Raw genomic sequence first — 19,601 nt, forward strand, 5'->3', positions numbered from 1 at the left:
GGATTAGTTAGTGCAGCTCCACTTTGACAATTTGAACATTTCTAGAAAGAAAGTTTGGAATTTATGACACACACACACACACACACACACACACACACACACACACACACACACACACACACACACACACACACACACACACACACACACACACACACACACACACACACACACACACACACACACACACACACACACACACACACACACAATAATAATGCAAATAGGGAAAACAGACTCCATCCGTTAGCACGCATCATTAGCATTAGCGTTAGCAAGTATGGCGGCTCCCGGTCAGCCAACCTGGCAACCTGCCGTTTTGCCGCAGAATTACTGCCGCGGTCGTAAAATTCAGCTTTTCAAAGTAAAAGTAACGGCTTTCACTTCCTCAATCCGCCGTCGGGGAACTTTTATAGTCAAACTTTCAACTTAATATTCTTCCTCTCAGTGTTTTGCTGCTCTGGAGTCACGCTGCTGCGTACAGTGACGCTGCTGCGTACATTAAGAGTCGAATAGAATAAAACCCGGAAGTAAACAGAACTACGTTAAACGTGTGTGTGTGTGTGTGTGTGTGTGTGTGTGTGTGTGTGTGTGTGTCAGACCTGGTATTGTTTTAACGGCCTGGTCGCCTCCTTTCCTCCTTGCTCATTGACAGATTGCCCCCTGGGTGGCTGCCCACGCCGCTCGGGGCCAAAACCATTGGTTTTTCACTTGGAAGGCGGGGGGGTGGGGGGGGGGGGTTCTACATCTGTGCCAAAATTATGATTAAGTCATAATTCTGAGTTTAAAAGTAATAATTTTGAGAAAAAAAGTCATAATTCTGAGTTCAAAAGTCAAAATTCTGAATCTTAAATCAAAATTCTGAGTGTAAAAGTCATAATTCTGAAATAAAAGTCATAATTCTGAGAAAAAAGTCAAAATTCTGAGTTAAAAAGTCATAATTCTGAGTTAAAAAGTCATAATTCTGAGTTTGAAAGTCAAAATTCTGAGAAAAAAGTCAAAATTTTGAGTTTAAAAGTCATAATTCTGAGTTTTAAAAGTCAAAATTCTGAATCTAAAATCAAAATTCTGAGTTTAAAAGTCATAATTCTGAGAAAAAAGTCAAACTTCTGAGAAAAAAGTCAAAATTTTTAGTTTAAAAGTCAAAATTCTGACTTAAAATTTTTCTTTTTTCATTTCTCGTCCCTTTTTGAGAGAGAGAGAGACAGAGAGAGCGAGAGAGAGAGAGCGAGAGAGACAGAGAGAGGTTGAGTGCAGAAATGATTTTTGAGTGAAATCTCAAGTTTTTCTTTGTGCAATTTAAATATTTCCTCAAAATGCTTTTAGTGCACAATTCTTTTTTTTTGGCCAATTTTCCCGTCGCTCTTTCAGAATTTTGACACAAATATAGAACCCCATAGGGGAGGGGGGGGGGGGAGGGGGGGGCAAACGGGGGGGAAGTCGGGTGGTTGCAACTTCCAGCAAAGACAGACGACGACAGGAACGTGAAAAAAACAACAAATAACAACAACAAACAAGATGGCGGCTCAGTGTTCCCTCTTCAGCTTGCGGCCGGGCGTCCACCTCGTCCAGGCCGGTGGCGGAGCGCGACTGCTGCAGCTCGCGCAGCTGCGAGTGCGTGCGCTGGCGGCTGCTTCTTCAGCTTCTGCAGGTGCACGTCGATGGGGTCCAGCTCCGGCTCCGCCGCCAGGCACCGGCAGGTAGCCGCCGTCGCGCGGCAGGCACATGCAGCAGCCGGCGCCCGCCAGGTCCAGCTCGCTGTACTGGAACTCCGCCCTCTTCAGCCGGAAGTCCACCATGTCGGCCGACTCGCTCATGTCCACCAGCAGGTTCCAGAACACGCAGCTCAGCACGATGCCCAGCAGCTGCAGCGGAACAGGAAGTGGCTCGTTTTGTTTTGTTTTACACATCAGGAGAACAGTAGAACTGCCGTTTTGTTTGTTTTACACATCAGGAGAACAGCAGAACTGACGTTTTGTTTGTTTTACACATCAGGAGAACAGCAGAACTGCCGTTTTGTTTGTTTTAAACATCAGGAGAACAGCAGAACTGCCGTTTTGTTTGTTTTACACATCAGGAGAACAGCAGAACTGCCGTTTTGTTTGTTTTACACATCAGGAGAACAGCAGAACTTGCCGTTTTGTTTGTTTTACACATCAGGAGAACAGCAGAACTGACGTTTTGTTTGTTTTACACATCAGGAGAACAGCAGAACTGCCGTTTTGTTTGTTTTACACATCAGGAGAACAGCAGAACTGCCGTTTTGTTTGTTTTACACATCAGGAGAACAGCAGAACTGCCGTTTTGTTTGTTTTACACATCAGGAGAACAGCAGAACTGACGTTTTGTTTGTTTTACACATCAGGAGAACAGCAGAACTGCCGTTTTGTTTGTTTTAAACATCAGGAGAACAGCAGAACTGCCGTTTTGTTTGTTTTACACATCAGGAGAACAGCAGAACTGCCGTTTTGTTTGTTTTACACATCAGGAGAACAGCAGAACTGCCGTTTTGTTTGTTTTACACATCAGGAGAACAGCAGAACTGACGTTTTGTTTGTTTTACACATCAGGAGAACAGCAGAACTGCCGTTTTGTTTGTTTTACACATCAGGAGAACAGCAGAACTGCCGTTTTGTTTGTTTTACACATCAGGAGAACAGCAGAACTGCCGTTTTGTTTGTTTTACACATCAGGAGAACAGCAGAACTGCCGTTTTGTTTGTTTTACACATCAGGAGAACAGCAGAACTGCCGTTTTGTTTGTTTTACACATCAGGAGAACAGCAGAACTGACGTTTTGTTTGTTTTACACATCAGGAGAACAGCAGAACTGCCGTTTTGTTTGTTTTACACATCAGGAGAACAGCAGAACTGACGTTTTGTTTGTTTTACACATCAGGAGAACAGCAGAACTGCCGTTTTGTTTGTTTTACACATCAGGAGAACAGCAGAACTGCCGTTTTGTTTGTTTTACACATCAGGAGAACAGCAGAACTGCCGTTTTGTTTGTTTTACACATCAGGAGAACAGCAGAACTGCCGTTTTGTTTGTTTTACACATCAGGAGAACAGCAGAACTGCCGTTTTGTTTGTTTTACACATCAGGAGAACAGCAGAACTGACGTTTTGTTTGTTTTACACATCAGGAGAACAGCAGAACTGCCGTTTTGTTTGTTTTACACATCAGGAGAACAGCAGAACTGACGTTTTGTTTGTTTTACACATCAGGAGAACAGCAGAACTGCCGTTTTGTTTGTTTTACACATCAGGAGAACAGCAGAACTGCCGTTTTGTTTGTTTTACACATCAAGAGAACAGCAGAACTGATGTTTTGTTTGTTTTACACATCAGGAGAACAGCAGAACTGACGTTTTGTTTGTTTTACACATCAGGAGAACAGCAGAACTGACGTTTTGTTTGTTTTACACATCAGGAGAACAGCAGAACTGACGTTTTGTTTGTTTTACACATCAGGAGAACAGCAGAACTGCCGTTTTGTTTGTTTTACACATCAGGAGAACAGCAGAACTGCCGTTTTGTTTGTTTTACACATCAGGAGAACAGCAGAACTGCCGTTTTGTTTGTTTTAAACATCAGGAGAACAGCAGAACTGCCGTTTTGTTTGTTTTACACATCAGGAGAACAGCAGAACTGCCGTTTTGTTTGTTTTAAACATCAGGAGAACAGCAGAACTGACGTTTTGTTTGTTTTACACATCAGGAGAACAGCAGAACTGCCGTTTTGTTTGTTTTACACATCAGGAGAACAGCAGAACTGCCGTTTTGTTTGTTTTACACATCAGGAGAACAGCAGAACTGACGTTTTGTTTGTTTTACACATCAGGAGAACAGCAGAACTGCCGTTTTGTTTGTTTTACACGTCAGGAGAACAGCAGAACTGCCGTTTTGTTTGTTTTACACGTCAGGAGAACAGCAGAACTGCCGTTTTGTTTGTTTTACACGTCAGGAGAACAGCAGAACTGCCGTTTTGTTTGTTTTACACGTCAGGAGAACAGCAGAACTGCCGTTTTGTTTGTTTTACACGTCAGGAGAACAGCAGAACTGCCGTTTTGTTTGTTTTACACATCAGGAGAACAGCAGAACTGCCGTTTTGTTTGTTTTACACATCAGGAGAACAGCAGAACTGCCGTTTTGTTTGTTTTACACATCAGGAGAACAGCAGAACTGCCGTTTTGTTTGTTTTACACATCAGGAGAACAGCAGAACTGCCGTTTTGTTTGTTTTACACATCAGGAGAACAGCAGAACTGCCGTTTTGTTTGTTTTACACATCAGGAGAACAGCAGAACTGCCGTTTTGTTTGTTTTACACATCAGGAGAACAGCAGAACTGCCGTTTTGTTTGTTTTACACATCAGGAGAACAGCAGAACTGCCGTTTTGTTTGTTTTACACATCAGGAGAACAGCAGAACTGCCGTTTTGTTTGTTTTACACATCAGGAGAACAGCAGAACTGCCGTTTTGTTTGTTTTACACATCAGGAGAACAGCAGAACTGCCGTTTTGTTTGTTTTACACATCAGGAGAACAGCAGAACTGCCGTTTTGTTTGTTTTACACATCAGGAGAACAGCAGAACTGCCGTTTTGTTTGTTTTACACATCAGGAGAACAGCAGAACTGACGTTTTGTTTGTTTTACACATCAGGAGAACAGCAGAACTGCCGTTTTGTTTGTTTTACACATCAGGAGAACAGCAGAACTGCCGTTTTGTTTGTTTTACACATCAGGAGAACAGCAGAACTGACGTTTTGTTTGTTTTACACATCAGGAGAACAGCAGAACTGCCGTTTTGTTTGTTTTACACATCAGGAGAACAGCAGAACTGCTGGACGGCACCCAAAAACACCAAACACCAAAAAACTAACTAGTGGCCGAACATGAAAACTTCTTTTTCTACTTTTCTGTATCATTGTTGTGTGAAAATAATAAAAACAAAACTTTTAGTTGAAACGCCAGCGAGAACAATGAAATTATAACAACGGCTACGGGTTTTGTTCAATCATGTCATTTTCACCGCTGATGAGATTCTATCGTCCGACTCAGGATTAACTCTGGTTTTCCTCTAATCCAGATTAATTTCAGGATTAACTCTGGTCTTCCTCTAATCCAGATTAACTCTGGTTCTCTAATCCAGATTAACTTCAGGATTAACTCTGGTTTTCCTCTAATCCAGATTAATTTCAGGATTAACTCTGGTCTTCCTCTAATCCAGATTAACTCTGGTTCTCTAATCCAGATTAACTTCAGGATTAACTCTGGTTTTCCTCTAATCCAGATTAACTTCAGGATTAACTCTGGTCTTCCGCTAATCCAGATTAACTTCAGGATTAACTGTTTCTCTCTTCCAGATTAACTTCAGGATTAACTCTGGTCTTCCTCTAATCCAGATTGACTTCAGGATCAACCCTGGTTCTCTAATCCAGATTGACTTCAGGATTAACTCTGGTTCTCTAATCCAGATTAACTTCAGGATTAACTCTGGTTCTCTAATCCAGATTAATTTCAGGATTAACTCTGGTTCTCTAATCCAGATTAACTTCAGGATTAACTCTGGTTCTCCAATCCAGATTAACTTCAGGATTAACTCTGGTTCTCTAATCCAGATTAACTTCAGGATTAACTCTGGTTCTCTAATCCAGATTAACTTCAGGATTAACTCTGGTTCTCTCTTCCAGATTAACTTCAGGATTAACTCTGGTTCTCTCTTCCAGATTAACTTCAGGGTTAACTCTGGTCTTCCTCTAATCCAGATTAATTTCAGGATCAACCCTGGTTCTCTAATCCAGATTAACTTCAGGATTAACTCTGGTTCTCTAATCCAGATTAATTTCAGGATTAACTCTGGTTCTCTAATCCAGATTAACTTCAGGATTAACTCTGGTTCTCTAATCCAGATTAACTTCAGGATTAACTCTGGTTCTCCAATCCAGATTAACTTCAGGATTAACTCTGGTTCTCTAATCCAGATTAATTTCAGGATTAACTCTGGTTCTCTAATCCAGATTAACTTCAGGATTAACTCTGGTTCTCCAATCCAGATTAACTTCAGGATTAACTCTGGTTCTCTAATCCAGATTAATTTCAGGATTAACTCTGGTTCTCTAATCCAGATTAACTTCAGGATTAACCCTGGTTCTCTAATCCAGATTAACTTCAGGATTAGCGGTCTCCAGTACCTGCGGCAGCCCGATGGCGCAGCAGAGCGCCACCGTGATCCCGATGTTGTCGCTCATCCAGAGGTTGACGGCGTGGATGCAGCCTCGCACGTGGATCAGCTCGTGTAGGGATTCACGCTGGGGGGGGGGGGGGGGGAGGGAGGGAGGGCAAGAGCAGGAAATTCAGGCGAAAAATCAAAACTGTCTGCCTCCGTGTTTTAGAAACAGTTTGTTTTAGAAACACTAGTTTGTTTTTTAAACACTGGTCCCAGAGTGGGGAAATTCTAAAACCCCGGCTTGTCGGCAAAAACGATTATCTGTGGAAAAACGATGAGGTAATCCCCCCCCACTGACGCTAGCAGGAGGCGCAGGGCCATAGACTTATAGAACTAGAAGCTTCTTACGCTAGCAAGGCCATAGACCTATAGAACTAGAAGCTACTTACGCTAGCAGCAGGGCCATAGACCTATAGAACTAGAAGCTACTTACGCTAGCAGCAGGGCCATAGACCTATAGAACTAGAAGCTACTTACGCTAGCAGCAGGGCCATAGACCTATAGAACTAGAAGCTACTTACGCTAGCAGCAGGGCCATAGACCTATAGAACTAGAAGCTACTTACGCTAGCAGCAGGAGGCGCAGGGCTATAGACCTATAGAACTAGAAGCTTCTTACGCTAGCAAGGCCATAGACCTCTAGAACTAGAAGCTTCATACGCTAGCAAGGCCATAGACCTCTAGAACTAGAAGCTTCATACGCTAGCAAGGCCATAGACCTCTAGAACTAGAAGCTTCTTACGCTAGCAAGGCCATAGACCTCTAGAACTAGAAGCTTCATACGCTAGCAAGGCCATAGACCTCTAGAACTAGAAGCTTCTTACGCTAGCAAGGCCATAGACCTATAGAACTAGAAGTTTCATACGCTAGCAAGGCCATAGACCTATAGAACTAGAAGCTTCTTACGCTAGCAAGGCCATAGACCTATAGAACTAGAAGCTTCATACGCTAGTAAGGCCATAGACCTCTAGAACTAGACGCTACAGATGCTAGCAGCAGGAGGCGCAAGGCTATAGACCTATAGAACTAGACCCGCATGCAGCTTTATGGTGTGTCTGGTGAGTCACAGCGCCCCTCGAGGCCTGGCAGGTGAACTACAGGCCCTGAAGTATTATTTTATTACATTACATTGACTTGCTGAAGAAACGGTAGAAAAATAACGGCGAAATCGACACATAATCTGATATCTTTTATATATATTATATCATCTATATGTTCTATCTGATGCCTTTTCATCAGATGATCACCCCCCCCCCCCCCTCATTTTCCCCTTTGAGCAGAAGTGGCCCCCTGCGGAGATCGACCATTATAGAACCACAAGTCGAAGTCGAAGTAGAAGTAGCCGCAGTACAGTGTTGATGTGGTTCCACTGCTCTCACCTGTTTGTCCAGAGTCTGATACCCACACAGGGTGTTGATCACTTCCCCCACCTGGGCAGGAAACACAAACACACCATTCAGACGGTGGAGGAGCCGCCAGCTTCCAGAGCGCTGAGCCTCGGGGTACGACTGATGGGGGAGGGGGAGGGGGAGGGGGGGGGCGGGATACCCCGGCGTGTTTCGTCTCGCACCATTACGCCGTCGCTAACGAGGCGTCGTTTGTTGCTACGGCGAGCAGAAACACCGATCTGAAGACGAGCCGCTTGTTCCACGGTAACGACCGCGTTCTGGAGGGGCCTCGCTGGGTTGATTGTACCGTGACCGTCAAAATAAAAGTACCACGTCCCGGGAGAATAAGGACTGGGAGTCACCACACCAGTCCTCGTTGGGTTGTTTGTACCGTGACCGTCAAAATAAAAGTACCACGTCCCGGGAGAATAAGGACTGGGAGTCACAACACCAGTCCTCGTTGGGTTGTTTGTACCGTGACTGTCAAAATAAAAGTACCACGTCCCGGGAGAATAAGGACTGGGAGTCACAACACCAGTCCTCGTTGGGTTGTTTGTACCGTGACCGTCAAAATAAAAGTACCACGTCCCGGGAGAATAAGGACTGGGAGTCACAACACCAGTCCTCGTTGGATTGTTTTTACCGTGACCGTCAAAATAAAAGTACCACGTCCCGGGAGAATAAGGACTGGGAGTCACCACACCAGTCCTCGTTGGATTGTTTGTACCGTGACCGTCAAAATAAAAGTACCACGTCCCGGGAGAATAAGGACTGGGAGTCACCACACCAGTCCTTGTTGGATTGTTTTTTACCGTGACCGTCAAAATAAAAGCACCAAGTCCCGGGAGAATAAGGACTGGGCGAAACAACACCAGTCCTAGTTGGGTTGTGTGTACCGTGACCGTCAAAATAAAAGTACCACGTCCCGGGAGAATAAGGACTGGGAGTCACCACACCAGTCCTCGTTGGGTTGTTTGTACCGTGACCGTCAAAATAAAAGTACCACTTCCCTGGAGAATAAGGACTGGGAGTCACAACACCAGTCCTCGTTGGATTGTTTTTACCGTGACCGTCAAAATAAAAGTACCACGTCCCAGGAGAAAAAGGACTGGGAGTCACCACACCAGAGGATTTTTGGAGTTTTTTTTTTTTTTTTTTTTCAAAAAGTTGTGTTTTCCACGGAAATGGACCCAGAACATTTTATAAAAGCTGCGTTTTCCTTCGTTTCGGAGTCAAAAAAAAAAGTTCCATTTCGGCAACCGTTTCCAAAAAGTTGCGCAACTTTTTGGAAACGGTTGCCGAAATGGAGCTTTTTTTTTTTCAGCTGCTCCGACGTTTCTTGGTGTTCAGCTTTTCAGCGGCCGAGTCTCTTGAGATCTCTTGATATTATCACCCCCCCCACCCCCTCCCCCCTCCCCCCCCCCCCCCCCCCCTCCCCCCCTCTGGTTTACATCATTTGCGTGTCGCCTGGGGGTGATTTTCCAAATCGTGGCTCGATGTCAAACCGCCAACACGCGTCTCATTTATGAGAACTGAAGGATTCCAACATGTCACCAACACACACATTTGGCCTTTTATTGTGAAACCCCCATGCGGCGGCGCTCACCTTGCGGCGGACGCAGCAGGTGTAAGGAACCCCGCAGGCCAGCGGCCCCGTCCCGTTGCAGAAGTGGTACTGGTTCACCCCCCAGTCTTTGTACTCGTCGCCGCCGCAGCAGGAAAACTGGGGAACCAGAGGAACGGTGAACGGAGGGCTGGAAATTCACTCCATCAATATTTATTCTATACACATTGAAATACATTCTATTGAAAATATTTAATGTAGAATTACAATAAGTTAATTTCAATTGATTTTAAATAAAATGTATTTAAATTTAGTTAGAATTGTATTTTATTTATTTTTAATAAATTGAAATAAATTAATTTAGAATTACAATGAAACTAATTTCAATTGATTTAAAATTTTATGAATTTCAATTTATTTGAATTTTATTTTATTTTATTTAAATAAATTGAAATTCATTAAATTTAGAATTACAATTAAATTAATTTCAATTGATTTTAAATTAATTGAAATGAATTTAGAATTTTATTTGAAAGAAATTGAATTTCAAAGAAATTGAAATTAATTTAATTTAGAATTTCAATTAAATAAATTTTAATTGGTTTAGAATTGTATTTTATTTATTTTAAATAAATTGAAATAAATTAATTTAGAATTACAATGAAATTAATTTCAATTGATTTAAAATTTAATGAATTTCAATTTATTTGAATTTTATTTTATTTATTTTAAATAAATTGAATTTTAAATAAATTGAAATTCATTAAATTTAGAATTACAATTAAATTAATTTCAATTGATCTTAAATTAATTGAAATGAATTTAGAATTTTATTTGAAAGAAATTGAATTTTAAAGAAATTGAAATTAATTTAATTTAGAATTTCAATTAAATTAATTTTAATTGGTTTAGAATTACAATGAAATGAATGTTAAATTCAATAAATTTCAATTGATTTTAAATTAAATTAATTTCAATTGATTTAGAATTTTATTTTATTTATTTTAAATAAATTGAAATTAATTTAATTTAGAATTACAATTAAATGAAAATTAAGCTTTTTCTTTCTTGCGGCACAAAGTAAACGTGATGAAAATGTAAATCAAACAATTACGATACGGAAATGACAAGAATTTCTTCATAAAGTCAATTTCAACAAGAGATTTGTTTTTTTTTAGAACTTTTGCTTTTCGACCTGTTTTCTATCAAAAGAGCTCAACTTGAAGAAGATTTGAGTTTCATGTTGGGACGAAAATATGAATTTGGGGAAAAATTAATCAAAATCTGCTATTTTCCTCTAAATATCAGACGTTCTGTTGAGTTTTATGTTTCCTTTGTTAACTCTCCTAAATTAAAACACTTTTCACTGAATATGACAGAAAGTTATTTCTACTGAAGCCAAAGTTTATTTGTTTTAAAGAAATTTAAAATAATAATAATGACGTTAGTGCTGCTCAATTAGTCAAATTTGAATCCCGATTTTGGCTCCAAACGATCTCAAAATTCCAAAAATTAATTTATATATACATTTTTTTTAATTCTTATTAATTGAAGTATCTCTATCTCATTGTATTTAATTTATTTCTTGTTTCCAAAAATCTGAGTGCAGTACAACACTTTATTTTTACAACATTACAAGATATTTTTATATTTTTAACAGGAGAGTCTTTATTTTTTTTTAAAACATGTTCAATAGATGCAGTTCCAAATTCAAACGCATAATCGTGTAAATTATTATTTTACCCATAATTGAGCAGCCGGACTTCCAATTCCAGGTTTTATGTGTCATTGTTACGGTTCCTACCTTCTGCTGCACGTAGTCCAGGATGTTCTTGAAGTCCAGGTCGTCGTAGTAATGCTTGATTCCTTCTCGTATGCTGCTCTGGAACAACGAGGCTGTCTGGAGCAGAGAGACCAGAATCAAGAGAACCGTCAAGAGAACCGTCAAGAGAACCGTCAAGAGACGCAGACGGAGGAAACGAGCGACGTGTCGTCTTTTTAAATGTTTACCTTCTTCTCAAAGATGAGCGCGGTGGTGAGGGCGATGGCCTGCAGCAGCAGCAGGACGCACAGGACGCACAGGAACTGCAGGGACGCACGGCAACGCCACAAGATCAACATTTTATTTTGAAAAGCAGCAGTAAATATTAAAAGGTCCCATAATAAACTGTTTTTTTTTTTTTTTTAACAATTTCACATTCAAAGAGGGTCACAGTGTGTCCAGCAGCAGAGGATGGATCCCCCCCCCCCCAATTTATTTAAAAAATTTATTTAAAATAAATTAAATTAAAAATACATTGAAATTAATTTAATTTTAAATCAATTGAAATTAATTTAATTGTAATTCTAAATTTAATTATTTCAATTTATTTAAAATAAATAAAATAAAATTCCAAATCAATTGAAATTAATTAAATTTTAAATCAATTGAAATTAATTTAATTGTAATTCTAAATTTAATTATTTCAATTTATTTAAAATAAATAAAATACAATTCCAAATACATTGAAATTAATTTAATTTAAAATCAATTGAAATTAATTTAATTGTAATTCTAAATTAAATTATTTCAATTTATTTAAAATAAATAAAATACAATTCCAAATACATTGAAATTAATTTAATTTAAAATCAATTGAAATTAATTTAATTTTAATTCTAAATTAAATTATTTCAATTTATTTAAAATACATAAAATAAAATTCCAAATACATTGAAATTAATTACATTTAAAATCAATTGAAATTAATTTAGTTGTAATTCTAAATTTAAAAAATGTTTAACTAAATTTATTTCAATGTATATCGAATTAATTTGAATCGAGTTAATTTCCAGACCCGGCGTGGTCATTTCCCTGCATGATGTCACAAAGGGAAGATAAATAAACCAGAGCGTTTCCATGGGAACCGTCTGCGAGGGACGAATGTCTGCAGCAGGAAAAAAAACCAGACGAGTCTCCTGCAGAAAAGTGGAGCCGCTGATCGGCTCCGTGTCGCTTCAGCTCCTCGGAGGGGAAACTTTTTGATTTCCCAGGCGTCTCCGGTTTAGAAACGTCTCACGGTTCCTCCACGACCTCCGGGTCGCCGGCGGAACGTCGCATGAGGAGGAGAATATATTAAGTTGAGACGCTGAGTCAGAGCTCGGATCACATCGAAGGTCTCAGACTTCTCTTTCACGAATTTTATGCTGAATGTGAAACATATTCATGCTTTTTTATTATTGCAAGTTATTCAATGGGTCAACAGGCAACAACGGTTGAGATGCTTGTTGATTAACTTATCGTTTTGCACTAAATCTCAATTTAAAGTTCGATTTAATTTGTTTACGTGTGCACAAGGCGGAATAAAAGGTTCAATTAAATAAATAAAACCATCAGAATCGGGTCTAACAGTTTGTGTGTGACGGTTCACGTCACGAGGGAAAACGAATTTTTCATGCAAAAAAAGTTCCGCATTTCCACGGCAACGTTTTGAAAACGACGTCCACGTCAGGGTTCGTCCACACGACGAAGTAAAAGATCTTTATTTTTTCTCCCCTAGTTCTACAATAAAACTTTGAGCCGGGGTTTTAGAATTCCGTCCTGCTGTTAGCGGCATTTGATGACATCACGGACCGCGGTGGGGGAGGGGGAGGGGGTGGGGGAGGGGGGAGTGATGTCATCTTTTTTCTCACAGATTGACTTTGAGCCGGGGTTTTAGAATTTCGTCCTGCCGTTAACGGTATTTTGACGACATCACGGACCGCGGTGGGGGAGGGGGTGGGGGAGGGGGAGAGTGATGTCATCTTTTTTCCACAGATTCATTTTGAGCCGGGGTTTTAGAATTTCGTCCTGCCGTTAACGGCATTTGATGACATCACGGACCGCGGAGGGGGTGGGGGAGGGGAAGTGATGTCATCTTTTTTCCACAGATTCATTTTGAGCCGGGGTTTTACAATTTCGTCCTGCCGTTAACGGCATTTGATGACATCACGGACCGCGGTGGGGGAGGGGGGAGTGATGTCATCTTTTTTCTCACAGATTGACTTTGAGCCGGGGTTTTAGAATTCCGTCCTGCTGTTAGCTGTATTTGATGACATCACGGACCGCGGTGGGGGAGGGGGGGGTGACGTCATATTTTCTCTACATATTGACTTTGAGCCGGGGTTTTAGAATTTCCCCACCCGTGTAAAAAAAAAAAAAAACCTGTTTTCACGCTTCTAAAAGCGCCTCACGTGGACGACATGTAGTTTTCATGTCGGGCCACTAGTTGGCGCTGTTTTGTTTTAGTTCTGACGCCAAATGACAGAGGACAAGACGTCAAAAACATTAAAAATGGGAGTTAAGATGGACTTATATGCCCCCCCCCACCCACCCCGGCCCCCCCACCCACCCACCATGTGCAGCAGGGTCTTGTTGTCCCTCAGGGAGCCCACCATCCCCACCACCGACACGGTGAACATCACCAGGCCCAGCAGGATGAGAACCACGGCGGGGGCCAGGAAGAGGCCCTCCAGGGTCCGGTTCTTCTGGCGCTCCACCTCGGCGTACACCCCCACACAGAGCACCATCAGCCCCATCAGCTGGAGGAGGGAGGGGGAGGGGCAAGAGAGAGAGAGAGAGAGAGAGAGAGATTTGAATTCAGGTGCAGCATGGAACTACAAGCCGTGCTACATGCTACATGCTAACGATGCATGCTAACGGATGGAGCCTGAAAGAGGCAGGGAATCCATCAACCCGCAAATAATACACTACATAATAAATAGATTCATTAAAACGTCTTTTTTTGTCCATTTTTGTTGAGAATTGTGTCAAAAAAAAGCCCTGATGTGTAAATAATTGACACCGTTTTTCCAGGAGAAACAGAATTTTCACAATCTGTCAAACATGTGATCAAATACCCAAGTGGCACTTTTTCCTTCCCGACGATGGTGTTTTTGTCTGCGCTGCAACTCATTTTTGTTGCAAAAACACGATAAATTCACTTCAGGAAAAAAAAACAGTTAACCCTTCGGGGCCTGAAGCATTTTGTGCCGTTTTTCACTACAATTGATTTTTCCTTTATATCTCAGATATAAAATCCTTAAACCTTGCGCCTTTTTTGGTGTCATTTTGTTCAGAACAACCTCATAAATGCATATCTGAAGTATTTTCATCACTTTGGCATACAGTATTAAAACAGTGGCTCTAAAAACACCATAAAATGACAAATTCGGTGGTAAAAACAGATTTATTGACTATAAAAGTCACAGACGTGGTTAACGAATCATTTTGTTTACTTGTAAAGTAAATCTAAACTACAATTAACTTAAATTGATCAAAACAGGACTGAAAAAACTGTTATATACAGATATTTATAGTGAAATAGAAGCACTGCCTCAGGCGTTTTTGTAAAACTCACACATATTTTTCCTCATATCTCCGCTTTTATTTGGGCGATCAACGTCATTTAAAAACGAGCTTGTAGTTTTATATCTGCACTTTGGACACGGATTGAAACACTGGACCAGACGACGCTGCGCTGCGACGCTACTGCCTTTTCAGACGCTCATGTGACGAGGACGCGCCGGTGCGTCCGCAGGCCCCAGAGGGTTAACCTGTTATTTACAAGATTTGTGTTTATTTACACAGAAATGACATCTAAGACTTTGCGAAACTCCAAGAAACCGCAAAGAGTTTGACTGAATCCTGCTGCTTCCGTCACACAAACGCCGCCTGCAGTTCCTCCGTCCCGCCACACGGTGGCAGTCACTACCGTAACGCATCAGAAATCCCCCGTTTCACAGCTTTCAGCTGCCGCGTGAATGATTTTAACTCCAGGAAGTTAGTTAAACGGGGTTTTAGGGGGGGTGAGAGCCACAGACTTTACCGAAAGCCATCCCATAATCGGCGTCCATTTAGTTAAAAGGAAATTCAATCACTTCAGGACATCCGAGCCCAAACACGCTTTGGAGTTTTGTTTTAGTTTTAGTGAATATTCTGGTCGTTGTGGGCGAAACCACATCAGGGACTGATTAAATAAATTAATATCCCATTAAATAACTAATTAAATGTCCCATTAGTGGATCAAAATTGGAATTGAATACAGAAATGTGTTATTAATTAATTAAAATATGAATCTATTTGACGTAAAAGACAATTATTTCGCTATTTAATAATTTTTTTTATTTCATACAACCAAAGCTATGAAACAAATGATATTGCTTTGACACTGGAAATGTTCTTTTCACAACTTATGAACAATAAACCTGAAGCAACAGCAGGAAACACAGAAATGCAGACGATCAACGGCGGCTTTTCCCTACAAATTTAAATCCCAACAGTGAAACGTCGCAAAAGAAAAAGTACAATATGTCTCAAACCTGTCGCCGTAGCAACTCGTCAAGATTTAACCCCGTGTCACAACACCGTCACAACACCGCCACAACACCACCACAACAACACCGCCACAACACCGTCACCACAACACCGTCACAACACCACCACAACAACACCACCGCCACAACACCGTCACAACACCACCGCCACAACACCACCGCCACAACACCACTGCCACAACAACACTGTCACAACAACACCGTCACAACACCGTCATCACAACACCGTCACAACACCACCGTCACAACACCGTCACCACAACACCGTCACAACACTGTCATACAGCTGCATGCATTACAACTACAATAATACAGCTTCATGCACATTAATACTATAATACTACAGTTACATGTACAGTAATACTAGAATACTACAGCTTCATGCACAGTAATACTACAATACTACAGCTTCATGCATAGTAATACTATAATACTACAGTTACATGTACAGTAACACTATAATACTACAGTTACATGTACAGTAATACTGTAATACTACAATACTACAGCTAGATGCACAGTAATACTATAATACTACAGCTACATGTACAGTAATATAATACTACAGCTAGATGCACAGCAATACTATAACACTACAGCTTCATGCATAGTAATACTATAATACTACAGCTACATGCACAGTAATACTATCATACTACAGCTACATGCATAGTAATACTATAATACTACAGCTACATGCACAGTAATACTATCATACTACAGCTACATGCACAGTAATACTATGATACTACAGTTACATGTACAGCAATACTATAATACTACAGTTACATGTACATTATTACTACAATACGACATAAAGAACAAAACCATTATTTAACTTCATAATTAGTGAGATTTTGTTTAGTATTTGTTAGTGAAAAAGAATTCAACAGTAATGACTTTGGTAAACCACGACTCTAATTACAGGTATTTTCTCACGTCAGTGACTCACAAAAGCGCCACATCACAAAAATAAAATAAAGTTTATTTCTACAGCCACTGAGGAAACTGACTCACCAGTGTGCTTCTACTGAAAAGTGAGTCGAGGTGATTTAAAAAAAACTTCACCAACTTAGATCAACTTGACTATTGAGGCTCAATCATGACCAGACGACCGACTGAAGGTTTGTTTACAACAATAACACACAACAAATATACCGTCACAACACTTGTGTATACACGAAAAGCTCAGATTAATGTGGAGAAGGGAAAAACCATGCAGCATTCCAATATTTCCCATATTCAATTCGCTGTAAATGAATTGCTTAATCGTCAAAGCAAAATAAAAGAAAAAAACAACTGTCACATTTTCTGTCGGCAAACCCAGAAGTGGCAGGATCGTCCCTTTAAGAGGCTCCAACGCCCTGCACCACTCTGCTGCGAGTATTGTCTCACCGTCTCACACAATCAGCCACATATCGGCACAATTCGCTCCCACAGTATCGACGCCGTGTTGGATTTAAAAAAAAAAACACATAACGTGAAATCTCACATATTCATCGTGAGCTGAATGTGACCACGTTCAGCGGTCAGGGAATCCCGAGCCAGACCCCTTAATGAAAACATGGCGCTTTGGAGAAAAGTTGTCACGTGACAAAACCCACAAAACTGGGGGTGTATTTAGCAACGCGTCCCTCGTCTATGTGAACTTCCCGTCAATTCGGCCTGCGTTTTGTACCGAATGAAGTGATTCGTGTGCAGTGAATCTCAAGAATACGGCTCGCCTCACGCCCTGACGCTGGCGGAGGAAAAAAGCTCACGCGCTCCAGGCCAATCGCGCACTTAATTCGAAATTGCAATGAAACGAGACGTGCCTTCGGTTGACTTTTTCCAGCCGAAGTGCAGAGCACGTTCCGTAGGTTCCGTAAGTCGCTTAAAACATCTCTCAAACTCCCCTTTTCGGAGCCCGGAGCAGATGAAACACCCAAACGCACGACATTTTGAATGGAGTGCGGTCGGACGCGTCACCGGCGCTCGTGGGTGGGTTCACGTTCACGTTCTGTTTGCAAAGCCCGGACGGAATTTACTACGAGCCCTCGCGTGGAGAACGTGACTCAAAACTCACCGAGAACAGCATCGAGTAGACGTTCAGGGTGAATTTGATGAAGTAGTAGAAGTGGTTGGTTTTCCTCATCTCGGAGTAAGACGGCATGGCCGAACGCGATAGAATGACTGAGCTAAGCTAGCTCGACTAGCTTAGCTCGCTCCCCCGGCGTTTCCTCCCCCCCCAGTCGGCTGCGATCAAATCACCGCCGGTAGAAAAGTGGAAACCCTCGCGAACAAGTTGGAAAAAAAACCCAAAACATCGACGGGAGCCGGCCGCGTTCCACACACACACACACACCGGAGGAGCATCTCATTTAATCACATACTACCGCGGGTTGGCAGCGAAACAAGAAGCACTTCCGGGCGGCCGGGCAGCGCACGCTTTGTTTTGGCGCCGTTCTTAAAGGGCCAGTGCGCCCGGGAGTCCGGGGCGCTTTAACGGGATTGACGCGCCGCGAGTCGCAGCGACCTGCGATCTGCGACCTGCGACCTGCGATCGCCTCGCAAAGTCGGATTATCCCTCCTGATGCAGTTAAAGAAATCAGAACACTTATATAGTCTGGCTCGTTTATACACACGAACTGAAGCCGTTCTGTCTGTTTTTTCCGATTATCGCATTGATAGAATAGAACGACCGAGAGACTTTTAGAATGTTTGAGAAGACAGGAGTTTTCAGAAAAGTCGTATTTGATTAGACTTTAGCATGATTCAAGGTATTTAAGCATTGCAAACTACAACTAAATTATTTCTTTTAGCACTTATGGACCCATATACGTATAACCCTGCTGCTGTAAGGAACGTTACAGGAAGTCCTTCCTCCCCGCGGCAATAAGACGTTTTAACTCTTCTCCCTCCGTCAGAGCCTCAATCATCACCTGGACTCAATTACACTGATACTTATATTATATCATATATTTCATATGGCATATTGCATGTACATATACATATATTTATACATGTGCAAGTACACTATTACCATTGGTATTATTATTATTACTGATATATATATATATATATATATATATATTGTTATTGTTATATTATTGCTACCATTATTAGTAGTACTATACACGAGTATTATGCACTATTACACATTGTTATTATGTGTATTATTGTTATTATTATTATATAATACCTACTTCTAATGGCTCTGCCACTGAACCTTACTATTTATATATTTATTTAAAGTATTTATCTATCTATCTATCTAATAACTTATTTTGGAGACGTGCTGCCACCATTAATTTCAAAACAACCTAATATTTTACATGGAATAATACAATTTCTCATATTCTGATAAGCTGGGTATGTTCTATTAAAAAAATATATATGGGTGTATAAGTGTAATAAAAAAGTTAAAGTATAATTATAAATCATCACATTCCGCTTTTGTTCACTCGTTTCCGACTTTTGAGAAACGCGACTATTCTTTGCAAAACGGACGGACGGGAAGTAGCAGCGACGCTACGACTCATAAACCTGTCACTTTATATTTTATTTGGAATTCTTATTATTTTGCTATTTCTACTTAGTTAAGGTTAGTGAAGAGTCGACATAAAATTGTACATAACTATTTATCTCATTTTTTTTTTAGACTTATCTTATTTTATTTATTTAGCAGAAATGCATTCAAATAAAAGAAAACGTTAACGTTAAAAGGGGTTTAAGTTGCACAGATAATCCCGCCGTTGCTCCAGGTTGCGTCAGCTGTTGCCGTGGCGATAGGACGTTGCTCATCGTGTCACAAACAGGTTTAAACACTTTGTAAAGCTGCTGCTGTCAGATCATCCAGCGATTATCTCATTTCCTCACCTGGTTTCCCCCCTTGATTTTTGTTTTTGTTGTTTTGTTGTTGTTTCCCCCCCCCCCCCCCCCCCCCCCGCGTGTCGTCAGACGTGTTGTTTTGTTCACGATTATGTGTTTCTGTAGCAGTTTGTAGTGAGAATTTCAAGAGAAAACAACAGTGGATGTGAGGAAATGAGTTGAAACTTCAAAATTAAAGCACTTAAAAGGCCAATCCGGG

General features: G+C 40.9%; 1 protein-coding gene across 1 annotated transcript; it reads right to left on the bottom strand.

The window, feature by feature from the left end:
- Positions 1–1,526: 1,526 nt before the first annotated feature.
- LOC308132596 (tetraspanin-15) lies at positions 1,527–17,886 on the bottom strand (the record flags this gene model as incomplete). Its single annotated transcript, XM_080499748.1, is given in 11 exon segments — positions 1,527–1,553; positions 1,555–1,620; positions 1,622–1,687; positions 1,689–1,865; positions 6,193–6,309; positions 7,606–7,656; positions 9,221–9,337; positions 10,983–11,078; positions 11,189–11,263; positions 13,553–13,738; positions 17,598–17,886. Coding segments are annotated over 11 exon segments (1,065 nt in total). The 5' UTR covers positions 17,685–17,886.
- Between the last annotated feature and the right edge of the window lie 1,715 nt (positions 17,887–19,601).

This window comes from Blennius ocellaris (genome assembly GCF_963422515.1).
Source record: "Blennius ocellaris genome assembly, chromosome: 7".
NCBI classification, from domain to species: domain Eukaryota; kingdom Metazoa; phylum Chordata; class Actinopteri; order Blenniiformes; family Blenniidae; genus Blennius; species Blennius ocellaris.